This window comes from Physella acuta, unplaced genomic scaffold (genome assembly GCF_028476545.2).
Source record: "Physella acuta isolate Inbredline_101_S28 unplaced genomic scaffold, ASM2847654v3 ptg000399l, whole genome shotgun sequence".
Classification (NCBI taxonomy): Eukaryota; Metazoa; Mollusca; class Gastropoda; family Physidae; genus Physella; species Physella acuta.
This window is the reverse complement of record NW_026731918.1, coordinates 252,772-265,000: the sequence shown is the minus strand read 5'-3', so window position 1 is coordinate 265,000 and position 12,229 is coordinate 252,772. Positions and strand designations below refer to the sequence as shown.

The 12,229-nt window shown below is 31.8% G+C and overlaps 1 protein-coding gene across 1 annotated transcript in view; it reads right to left on the bottom strand.

The window, feature by feature from the left end:
- The window catches only part of LOC131942310 (cilia- and flagella-associated protein 91-like), a 34,401-nt gene that overhangs the window by 14,226 nt on the left and 7,946 nt on the right, over nucleotides 1–12,229 (bottom strand). The window contains 9 exon segments of the mRNA XM_059302114.1: nucleotides 1,073–1,213; nucleotides 1,365–1,546; nucleotides 1,713–1,774; nucleotides 3,703–3,798; nucleotides 3,984–4,161; nucleotides 4,413–4,597; nucleotides 5,624–5,680; nucleotides 6,167–6,256; nucleotides 8,199–8,344. Coding sequence (XP_059158097.1) covers nucleotides 1,073–1,213; nucleotides 1,365–1,546; nucleotides 1,713–1,774; nucleotides 3,703–3,798; nucleotides 3,984–4,161; nucleotides 4,413–4,597; nucleotides 5,624–5,680; nucleotides 6,167–6,256; nucleotides 8,199–8,344 — 1,137 coding nt within the window.

Here is a 12,229-nt window from a genome sequence, read left to right as displayed (position 1 = left end):
ATTTATGATATCAGTATACACAAATACAAGAAAATTAAACAGAAACTATAGCCTTAATATGGTAATGTTGTCGTAAAATTTTCTAAACAAAAATAAAGTAATAATTCATTTGAAAAAAATTGGTTAATGAAAGAAGAGATATAAAAATTTTAACAATGAAAATTATTTTTTTCAATACAACCTCAGACTCAAGACGAATGCTCCTCATTGCCTGTGTTATATTTATATTATTTGGTTAATAGAAAACAGTAAAAAAAAAAGTCAAACAGAAAACAGTTAACATTTTGATAAGTTAGTTTACCCTTAAGCAGTACATTAGAAAACTAGGTTCAAAATTTTGTTAATGTATAAATAAAGAAATTAAAAAATAGAATGAAATAGAAAACTTAAATTTAACTTTAGGAATTAAAAAATTCATTGACATAATAATTCAACTAAAAAAACATTATGAAACAAATTTTTTAATTAGCCTTCATACTTCCTCTATTTTTCTACTTTTTATGTGAATATTCTTAACTTTCTCTCCTACTTCAATTAAGGTATTCAGGAAACACGACCCTACCCCACCCAACAATCAATCCTTAAAACATTATATGGAGCATGCAATGAGACTGCAATGAGACCAGATGCAGAGGCGTAGCGAGGGGGGGGGGGGGGGGAGACAGCACCTGGTGACACCATTTAGGGGGGCGGTGACACAAAGGCAAAAAATAGCAAAACATATATAAAAAAATAATAATTCCACTTAATTAAGTGATTAATAAGAGTGTTAAATAGTTTGTTAAGAACAAAGTTGACAAATCCCTACAGGGGAGGGGGGGGGGTGACACCATGACGTAAACCTGCTAGTGATGGAGCAAAAATACTGCATCAAACTGTATTTATAACCCGTCGTTAGATGAAAATCGTTAGTATTATATCATACATATATATATATATATATATATATATAAATATATATATATATATATATATATATATATATATATACCTGACCTCGCAACGCCACTGACCATATGGTAAACTACACTAGTGTTAAACTTTACATGTATAATGAAATTAAAAGTATTACTTCATAGGCCTCTGCAAGCTCTTTTTCTTTTTTGAATTTTCTTTTAATAAACCCAGTTTTAGTGACAGTAACAGGTCGGGGTGCTTTAACTCTAGGATTCATCACAAAATCTGGTAATGATGCTTCAAGTTCAAGAAGTCCCTAATGACAATAAAAAATAATAATAATAATTTTAGCTTGTATTTTAAGCATGTTATTTCAAACATTAAACATCTAACAGCAAACCAATAAAAAATATCTTTTATTAGCAATTATTTATTTACTAAATATATTAATTTATTTTCTTTCCAACCTGGTATGTTGATAAATGTCTAGATTTTACAAGATATTGTTCAGATCCATGGTCTAAAAACACCCCAATTCTTGTCAATGGTGCATAGGTCTGGGATCCAGGATCTGCATATTCTTGTATAATAGCACTTCTACAGAAACTTGTTTCCACTCGTAATCTTTTTTCAGTTAACTTTCTTAATGCTGTAATAGTTTATATTTCTGTACGTTTTTATTCATTATATGTTGATCTATGCATTATATATATTTATTCTCTATGTACATATATATCTTTGTGTGTGTTTTGTAGTTTGTTATTTCATGCATTTTTTTACTTATTTTTCTAAATTAAATAATTAAAAAAACATACCTTTGATGTGCTCATTTCTAATTTTTTTAATCTTAGCCTCCTTGCTTTTTTGTTTAACTGCCCTAAAAATTTAAAAAATCTAGATGAATGAACAACAATAGTGGGTAAGCCTATTCTTATTTATACTAATTTATACAAAGATTTATATTATAATTTATAAACTTGAGAACAATTGATTAGCAACACATAAACAGTGTAAAATGTTTTAATAATTCTTAAACTAAATAAAAAATTTGTTTTGAAAATGCATGCAAAGGGAGGTTAAGTAAATATTTTTCAAGCACAAAAAATACTGTGATTGTTGATCCACCTACTTACTCTATTTAAGGCTAAATAACAATTTCATTCTATAATATTACTAAGTACTACTGACCCTTCCACATTAGAAAAATGTCTTAAGTAAATCATGATAAGTGAGATAAAAATTTTTACTAAACCTTGATTAAAAAATTGCAAAGCCTTATTTTATGCTTAAAAGAAAGAATTTAAAATTTTTGCATGACAAAGGAATAAAGAAATCAATGACATTGTCTTTGTTCGATACAAAGCCCCCTCCTATATAAAAATCAACATATATATATAATATAAACCACCCCACCAACTTAAAAAAATAATGTAGCTTAACCCTTTGAGCCCGGGCCTCACATTTTCTGAGCTCCCAGGACCAAACCAATTTTCACTTATCTGCTTCTAACTTTGCCTATAACTTTTGAACTGTTTGAGATAATCAAGCCACATTTGATATCAAGGCTCAGTATCAAACAACAATTCAGCAAAATTTGGAAATTCTTTGTTTTTTTACAAATCCAAAATGGCGGATGGCCGCCATCTTGGATTTCTCCAACAGCCTACAACTTTTGAATGGTTTGAGATAGTCAATCCAAATTAGGTATCCAGGCTCAGGATCAAACAAGAATGCAGGAAGATTCGGAAATTCTTTATTTTTTTACAATGTATGAACATAACAATGTATATAAAACAAACACAGTCTATGGCTGTGGCTCAGTATTTTGTTTCAGTGGCATTGCTTCAAAAAAAAAAAAACATTATTTGTACAACAAAAGTTTGCACTAATAAAATATTTATATACTGATAATTATTTTATATACTTACAAAACATAATGACAAAACTAGAGTAACTAACCTATTTACTGTTATTATAATAATAATTATAACCGAATAATAAAATTAAAATAATATAAAATAACCGATATTTTTTGTTGACAATCTATTTTTAGAATCATAACCCCAAGCTAAAAAGACATGTGCGCTGTTTTATTCAGTAAGCCGCTAATCATATTTAATAAGACGGTATACCAGCCCCTAGGACTATTATGCTAGATCATCGTGCAGGAAAACCAGCTTTTCGAACATATATGTTTAACCCTCTTGAGACGATCGGGCCGATTTATCGGCCGCCTGTTTCATAGCGAAAAAGACGAGCGGCCGATCCATCGGCCGGGTGTCAGCTGTGATAGTAGAAGCCACACAATTGGCTAACTAATACCATATCAGCCAATCAGATTGCTTTTTACTATTTATTACTATTTTTTTATTGAATAGATGTTTGTGTGTGTTTAGAATAATTTACATTAGCAATAGAGAGAAAAAAAAACTGTTTTATATAATTTATTGTAATTTAGTTTAGTCATATTTTTCTGGGCATAAATTATGCAAATCAAGAAGCTTGCTTATATATATGTTGAGATTTTTATTTCATTTATAAAAATCATATTAGCTCATTCACCTGCTCTCCAAAAAAGCTACGTCTGAAGAGGGTTAATTTTGAAACCGGTTTTCCGGCTTGTCGGGCTCAAAGGGTTAAAATTAAAACTGAAGTAGCAACCAAAATTTCTAAAATATTAAATGGAACGGGCCTATAGTTATTTTATTTTGTAGATGTTTATAATAATAGTGCCTTTTTAAACTTTTTATAAAATAAAATACAGATTTTTTATGCTTAATTATTTTATTTAGAAAATTATTATACCAAAGTTTATCAAGTCTCTTGATATTTAATTCCTGGTGGTTATCTTCTCTTTGCTTCAAAAGTTGTTTTAAAACTTCCAGTCTTGCCTCCTGAAGCCTGAAAAATGTTTCAGTGGGAGGTTTTAAAATTTGTATAAGTTGGTAATGGGAACTTTGGACTTGACAAACAAAAACCTCTAATTGGGCAACAAAATTAAATTGGTATAGATAGAATGTTTAAGTGCTATTGTATAAAAAAATCCTGATTTTTAATACAAATAGTAAATTGAAAGTGCAACTAACTTTTCTATTTCATGCTCTCTTAATGCCCACTCTTTCCTTTCCATTTCATCCATCATTTTCCTCCTTTTTTCAAGGGAGGCAGTATCACTAAGTGGAGGAAGATTTGCTTCCCAAGCTCTTTTAGCTCTAGCACGTTCAATCATTTCAACTTCAGCCAAGCCTGCAGGTAAGCCACGACCTACAGACACAGTTTTAGGTAAATATTATTAGTAGAAAACATTTTTTGAAAAGGCATGCATGCACATTTAAATTAATAGTAATACACTTGATGAAGAACAAGTTTTCTATTTGACTAAATAAGTTACTCTAGGCCTAATATCACTTTAAAAATGTTTATTAAGGTGTCAGAGATTTTTTTTTAAAATGCAGTTTATCTAAAAGTTACAAAAAGTATTTTAGTATAGCAGTTATTGATACTAAAAAAAATACCAAATGACAAAGTTGCAAGAGTGAGAAGCTCAGGTGCTTCTCCTGGACGAACAACATATTCAGGGGTGTAGGGATCTGTCTGAATCTCTTGATCTCTATAGTCAGTTTGTGTTTCTATAGTCTTGGTTGCTGGCGTTTGTAAACGTTTGGCTATAACATTCTCTGGTCCACTTAAGGGATCTTGTCTAAAAAAAGTATAATGTAATAAATATTATTAATTTATAAAGTCTTATACACAATTTAAAACCTATGCCAAAATCTAGGTATACACATGTTCCTTTATACTTAAACCAAAATCCAAACTGAAAATAAAATCAGAACATAATATAAACTGATCCAAAGCTTAAACTAAACTCCTATGCCAACATCTAAATCTCCTATAATACCTATATCATAAACTAATTCTTGACTTAGATCTACACAACAAAACAAATTAAATTAAAACTTAACGTATGCAAAAACATAAAAAGAATATAGACCTAAAAAGAATATAGACTTAAACAAGAAACATTTTAAAAAATAATGTAACAGTAACATAAAATCTAAAACTATTTACAAAAATTAAACCCAAACTACATAAAACCTTACTTTAAAACCTATATTTATACTTATGTCTAGCTTCTAAGCTGCCAGCTAAAACTTAATTCAAAACTATGAGGGATCAACACACCTCATATTATACATTTGTAGAACCACCAAGCTCTTCCACAAATGATAAAATGCCAACCCCTAATTATTTTTCTATGTTGGGTTTAAAGTCAAACCATGATTTGGATTAAGTTAATATTTAATAACCTTTGTTATATAGCTGACCAAAGTTAACTTAAAGCACAAAAATAAATAAAGTTAGGTAGTGCTTTGTAAAGCTAACATTTTTTTTTATATTTGTTTTTTGTTAATATTGTTTTTTTTTAAATTTCAGTTTTGTTCAAGCTACATTTTTTTTTTATTTTACAGGTTCATGAGTTGCATGTTAAAGGCAAGTTCAATACCAAATGCCTAAAATATACTAAGTATGAGCTGTAGCTATATTTAAGGTAGTGGTTCAGTTAGAGTTACTCTAGGTCTCAGATGTTGGAGATTTATTAAACCTAATGACGGCCTTAAACTTTATGCATCCATATTTAAAGAGACTTGGAAATTATATATTGTCCCCACAACCCAAGTAGTGCTAGGTATTTGCTGCTAGTTTAACTATATCTTAGACTGACCTTGCTGTAGACAGCAAAACTTCAGGAGGGACCTGCTGTAAGAATGGTATGATTGGCCTATAAAAATGAAAAGGATACACTTAAGCCTTACAATATATTCCCACAGTTGTTAAAATTTTGCTCTTCCATTATTAGATGCACTGATTAAAATTTTGCTAACATCAAACAAGGCAAAATATTTTACAAGACAACAACCTTGACAAAAACCCAATGCTGATGGTGCAAAAAATACTATCAATATATCATCATATTTTCCCATGCATGCCCAAAACACATGTCGCAGAAGAAGTAGAGCTCATCAGTTTCAATGACAGGAGGATAGTGCGGTCATCACTATGCCCAGCCACCATTGTTTCCCTATCATGAGTCAGGTACCCATCTCAACTGGGTAGACTAAAGGATGTTCTACATACTCAAGCCCAGGATCAAAACTCAACTTTCAGGTTAGCAGACATGAGCATTACCTTGAGCCCACACCACCACATAGTTTCAATACATATACACAAATACAGGCCTATAATCGATCAAATAAAGCAGTCAGACCTCTTTAAATATAAGAAGCGATTTCTGCCTGTAACATCAGCACTATCCATTTCTTGTCCAGAGACTTTTATTGAGGAATCATTTTTAAATCTGGAAGAATACACAAGCGTTTTGCATCATCAATTGAATAATTGTATATTGCTATAAGCACCTCAGTGCCTAAATTCTTTTCCTAGCAGGTAAAAAATTTTTTTTTTTAATTTTCTGCCATCATACTTACACCGAATTCAAGATACATAGTTATTTTTTCCATTGAACTTATGTTTATGCTAATTAGGGTATGTCACTAATCTACAGCATATAGACATGCAAGGAGATGAAGACTCACTTATAAAATTAATGAAAACTACAGTTTTTGTTGTTCATGCAATTTTTATAAGAGTTACAAAACTCTGCTGCACCTGTCACTGTATAACGTTTATAAATGGGTACTTTGAAGCACTGCTGTCATGGTTCTACAACTTTTAAGTAACACAGAACATGTGAAAGGACTTCCTCAATTTGTATTGCCCTGGTTACTTTATTTTCTTGAAATCCTATTTACAGTCATCTAATAAGAACTCATATTTCTCCTTTAACATATATTTGCTATACACACAAAGCACATGAACAAATACTGTTCTAAATGACAGAGGTCTGGTGTTGTATATTCTTCCATGCTTAATGCAGTTGTTTTAGGTACTCATAGCCACGGTTGTGGGTATCAAATGCGGCTGATGCTGTTGGTACTCCATAGTCCTGCTGTAGTATGCGGATGATACTGCTATGGTTACTCAATGAAACTGCTAAAAGTACTCAGTGCATTGATGTGGGTACTCTGTGCCCATGCTGTGTGTACTCAATGCTAATGCTGATAGCACTACATGCTACTGATGTGATAATGCTAATGCTGATAGCAATACATGCTACTGATGTGATAATGCTAATGCTGATAGCAATACATGCTACTGATGTGATAATGCTAATGCTGATAGCAATACATGCTACTGATGTGATAATGCTAATGCTGATAGCAATACATGCTACTGATGTGATAATGCTAATGCTGATAGCAATACATGCTACTGATGTGATAATGCTAATGCTGATAGCAGTACATGCTACTGATGTGATAATGCTAATGCTGATAGCAATACATGCTACTGATGTGATAATGCTAATGCTGATAGCAGTACATGCTACTGATGTGATAATGCTAATGCTGATAGCAATACATGCTACTGATGTGATAATGCTAATGCTGATACGATAGCAATACATGCTACTGATGTGATAATGCTAATGCTGATAGCAATACATGCTACTGATGTGATAATGCTAATGCTGATAGCAATACATGCTACTGATGTGATAATGCTAATGCTGATAGCAATACATGCTACTGATGTGATAATGCTAATGCTGATAGCAATACATGCTACTGATGTGATAATGCTAATGCTGATAGCAATACATGCTACTGATGTGATAATGCTAATGCTGATAGCAATACATGCTACTGATGTGATAATGCTATAGTTACTCAGTGCCAAGGTCAAGTAAACTCACTGAAACTGCAGTGGGTAGGCTACTCAATACCACTGCTGATGGTACTCAGTAGCACTGCTGTATGTAACCAGTACGATTCTTGTGTTATTATTGTACTGTATATCCTACCCTTATTTATAATCATACTTCAAGAAATCACACCTTTATGAGGCATCCAATTCATGTCTTCATTGTTCTCATGTGTGATATATACTATTTATAGATTTACAGGAATGAATAATAAAGTCATAAGTATCTTTTGTTGTTAAAACAGATCATCCATTTAGTAAAAATAATTGATGCAAGTAGGCCAAATTCATGAAGAAAAAAATGTTCAATGTGCATATGTCAAGAGAGTGTGACCTCATAAATTTCACAGATACTATATACCCAACATACGACACATGGCATCAGTTGGATAAATGTGCCTATGCACAAGGTAAAAAAAAATGGTATTAATGTTATTAGAGTTAAGGGGTTAGTACAATTTTTAATATGTACGTACGTGGCATATCTGATCATAGAGTCTCCGTGACCTTTCCATTCTCTTGTAATAAATTTAGGTACTGGATCAGTTACATCAAGGTGTACTTGAAATCTAGGATGATGTCGTAGTTCTGAGAACATTGTTTTAAAAACAGGAACCTGCTTCTATAATTTAAAAAAGAAATTTGTATATATATATATATATATATATATATATATATATATATATATATATATATATATATATATATATATATATATATGTATATATATGTATATATATATATATATATATGTATATATATATATATATATATATATGTATATATATATATATATATATATATATATATATATATATATATATATATATATATGTATATATATGTATATATATACATATATGTACATATATGTATATATATATATATATATGTATATATATATATATATGTATATATATATATATATATATGTATATATATATATATATATGTATATATATATATATATATGTATATATATATATATATATATATATATATATATATATATATATATATATATATATATATATATATATATATATATATATATATATATATGTATATATATATATGTATATATATATATATATATATATGTATATATATATATATATATATATATGTATATATATATATGTATATATATATATATATGTATATATATATATATATATATATGTATATATGTATATATATATATATATATATATATATATATGTATATATATATATATATATATATATATATATATATATATATATATATATATATATATATAGCAATGCATAAAGCTCTCCTCAAAGCAACAACACATACACTTTTACTAGATTTTAAAATTTAATTTCACCTCTTCTGGTGAGCAACAGCACCATGTGATACAATTAAAAGATCCTAAAATAAATTATCAGAATAGTATCTTGTATATAGCTTTTTACATCATCATAGTAAACCAGGGGTCTCCAAACTACGGCCCGCAGGCCGGATGCGGCCCGCGAGGTCCTCTCATCCGGCCTGCAGAGATCTATTTGTCCAAGGAAAAAAATGTTTGTTGGTGGTGGCTGAGGAACTTTGCCCAGAAAATTCATAACAATTGGAAAATGTAGCTTTGGGTGCAACTACTGTGTTGCAGACATTGATGAAAACTCAAATAGCGAAAAATGCAAGCAAGTTTCGCAAATTTTTCAATTGCAATGGATGAGTCTCTGGACAGCGGTTCCACCTCTCAACTGCTTGTGTTTATTAGAGGTGTGGATGAAGACATAAACATAACACAAGAGCTGGCTTTTATGACATTGTTACCAGAGAGGATATATTCAATGAGTTAAAAAAAAACATTTGCTGATTATAACTTGGACTGGAATAACCTCAATTACCTGACTGTTAATGGAGGAAGAACATTAGTGGCATAAAGAAAGGCTTGGTTGGACAAGCGGAGCAGATGTGTAATGAAAAATACATTCTACAACCAATGTTCCTGCACAGCATTATTCACCAGCAATATTTGTGTGCTTAATATGTGGACATACTTCTTCTTCTTCTTCATTCTTAATTGAGAATATGGTGGAGGGTTCAGACAACAAGTCCAACTTTGTGAACAAACCGGACTGTGGTCTCCAGTTTGGCAGGTGCCCCATATAATTTTTCCCTGAGTGGGGTGGGCAGGGGCCAGTGTCTGACTCGTACCTGGCTATACAAAGAACATTCCTGAAGGACATGCTCCGTATTGTAGTGAATCCTTTGGGCTCAACCATATATAGTTCAAAGACATGTTAAAAGATACAAACACAGAATCGCAAGATCTACCAGTAAGATGACTAGGTTGTGAGAAAGTTCTGAGCAGGGTATTTAAGTTAAGAAAGGAAATAGGTGACCTGGAAAATAAAGCAAGCCGCTGCCATTAATGTCTGATGGAAAGTATAGAAATTGGCCTCTGCTGCAAACATAACACGCCATTTAAATTTTCTGAAACTAAAACTACAAGAGAGGGAAAACTAGTTCTGATCTATACACCCACCTAAAGGCCTTCAGATCCAAACTTGTCATGTTTTTGGAACAAGTACAGGCCAACAACTGGACGCACTTTCAACAGTGCATGGTCTTCATAGCTGAAGCAACAGCTGTCTCCCAGGTCATTTGCATGCAAGATCATCAAAGACCTCCAGCTGCAGTTTTAGTAGCGGTTTTCTGACTTGGATTCAAAGGCAGAAGAAGTGAGACTGTTTCAAAACCCAATTTAAGCTAATGTGGCCAGTTGCCCAGATGAACTGCAGTTGGAGGTCATTGAATTGCAAGCAAATGACCTCCTTAGAAACTAGTTCATAGAAGGAAGGGTGGGTTTTTTAAACGTTTTTGACCAAGGAAGACTTTCCTAAAACTTTTGCATCCAAGTACCTTTCAAATTTCGGAACAACATACCTGTGTGAACGTACATTTTCAAGAATGAAATACGTGAAGAACAATTTGAGAACAAACTTGGACCTGGAGTGTGTTGTCGGCCCCCGAAAGTGTTTCAGACTTTTTTCTCCGGGGGGAGGGGGTGGACGACGACACTTGAAATTTGTATATATTTCTACATAAATTAAATTTCGTGGGGGAGGGGGGGGAGGAGGAGATTCTTCAGGGGGGGGGGGGGGGGCTATACCTCCCAGAAGAGATGCCTGGAAAAAACTCTGGCCCCCGAACTGATATTTTATAGTTAATGCGGCCCTCAGGCTCAAAAGTTTGGAGACCCCTGTAGTAAACAATTGCAAGGCCTAACAATAAAAATAAATATAATCAAGTGTATTATAACATTGCCCACACACAGAACAGAATATAATTCCACTTGAAAAATAAAAGCCATCAGTATCCTTAAGTATCAGATCACTGATAATATAAAAACTTAAAGTCTTTTTAAAAAAAATTAAACCTAAATTTTTACTGAAATGTGATTGTTTTAGGATTGGGATATTACCCACCCCCTCCTGTCAATTCTAACCATACTAGGCATACTGCCTAGCTTTGCTTAGGTTTTCAAAATCATTGAGAAATTGAATGATTAATTAATAGGTGATTGGCTGTTATGTTAAATGCTTAGGGCCTTAATTTATACAGTGGAGTAATTTTTTCTCACTAAAATATTGATGGAATAATCGCAAACTTACTACTCGCAAGGTTATTAGAACTGAAAGGGCTTTCTTAATAGTATCAATCAAATATTATATTAAATTACTTTTGCAATTAATTTTTACAATTTCAGTACAATAAAAAACTTAATTTATATCAAAATATCTATTTAAAACAATGCTATACTTTATGATTTTTTTTTTAAAGAGTATACAAAATATTTAAAAAAATATTACATTAAAAAGTTACCTCCCCTGTTCATAGGCAAAATGACCAAATCTCTTATAATGAGAATATAACTCGCGGTCATTTTTAGCCCTCTTCGAGGGCTTTGAGTCTGACCAACAGTTTTTCATACGGCCTAGTCATCTATAGAGGTGTATGCAAAAAATTAGCCAGATATACAAAGAGTAAGTACCCTAAAATCTTTGTTAAAATTACCCTCTGTCTTTCCCATAAAATACAAAGATTATATAGGGAAATACGACTGTTCGGTTTTGACCCATTTCCCGATTTTTCCCTGAAGTTTTTTGTGACACCCCAAGGCGTTCTCCTACCACAAAATTTCAAGGGGGGTCGTCTGAGGAAATTTTTTTTCGTAATGGAGCTCATATAAAAAGAATTTCACTCGCGGTCACTTTTAAGCCCAGGTCGAGGGCTTTAAGTCAAACAGACAGGTTTGTCCTACGGCCAAGCCATTTACCTATAAGCATGCCAAAAATTAGCCAGATGTAAAGAGGGTAAGTGCCATAAAAATCCGTTTTCAAATTACCCTCTGTTTCTCCCATAAAATACAAAGATTATTTAGGGAAATACGACTGGTCAGTTTTGACCCCTTTACGAAGTTTTCCCAGATATGCAGAGTTTTTTGTGACACCCCAAGGCATTCTCCTACCA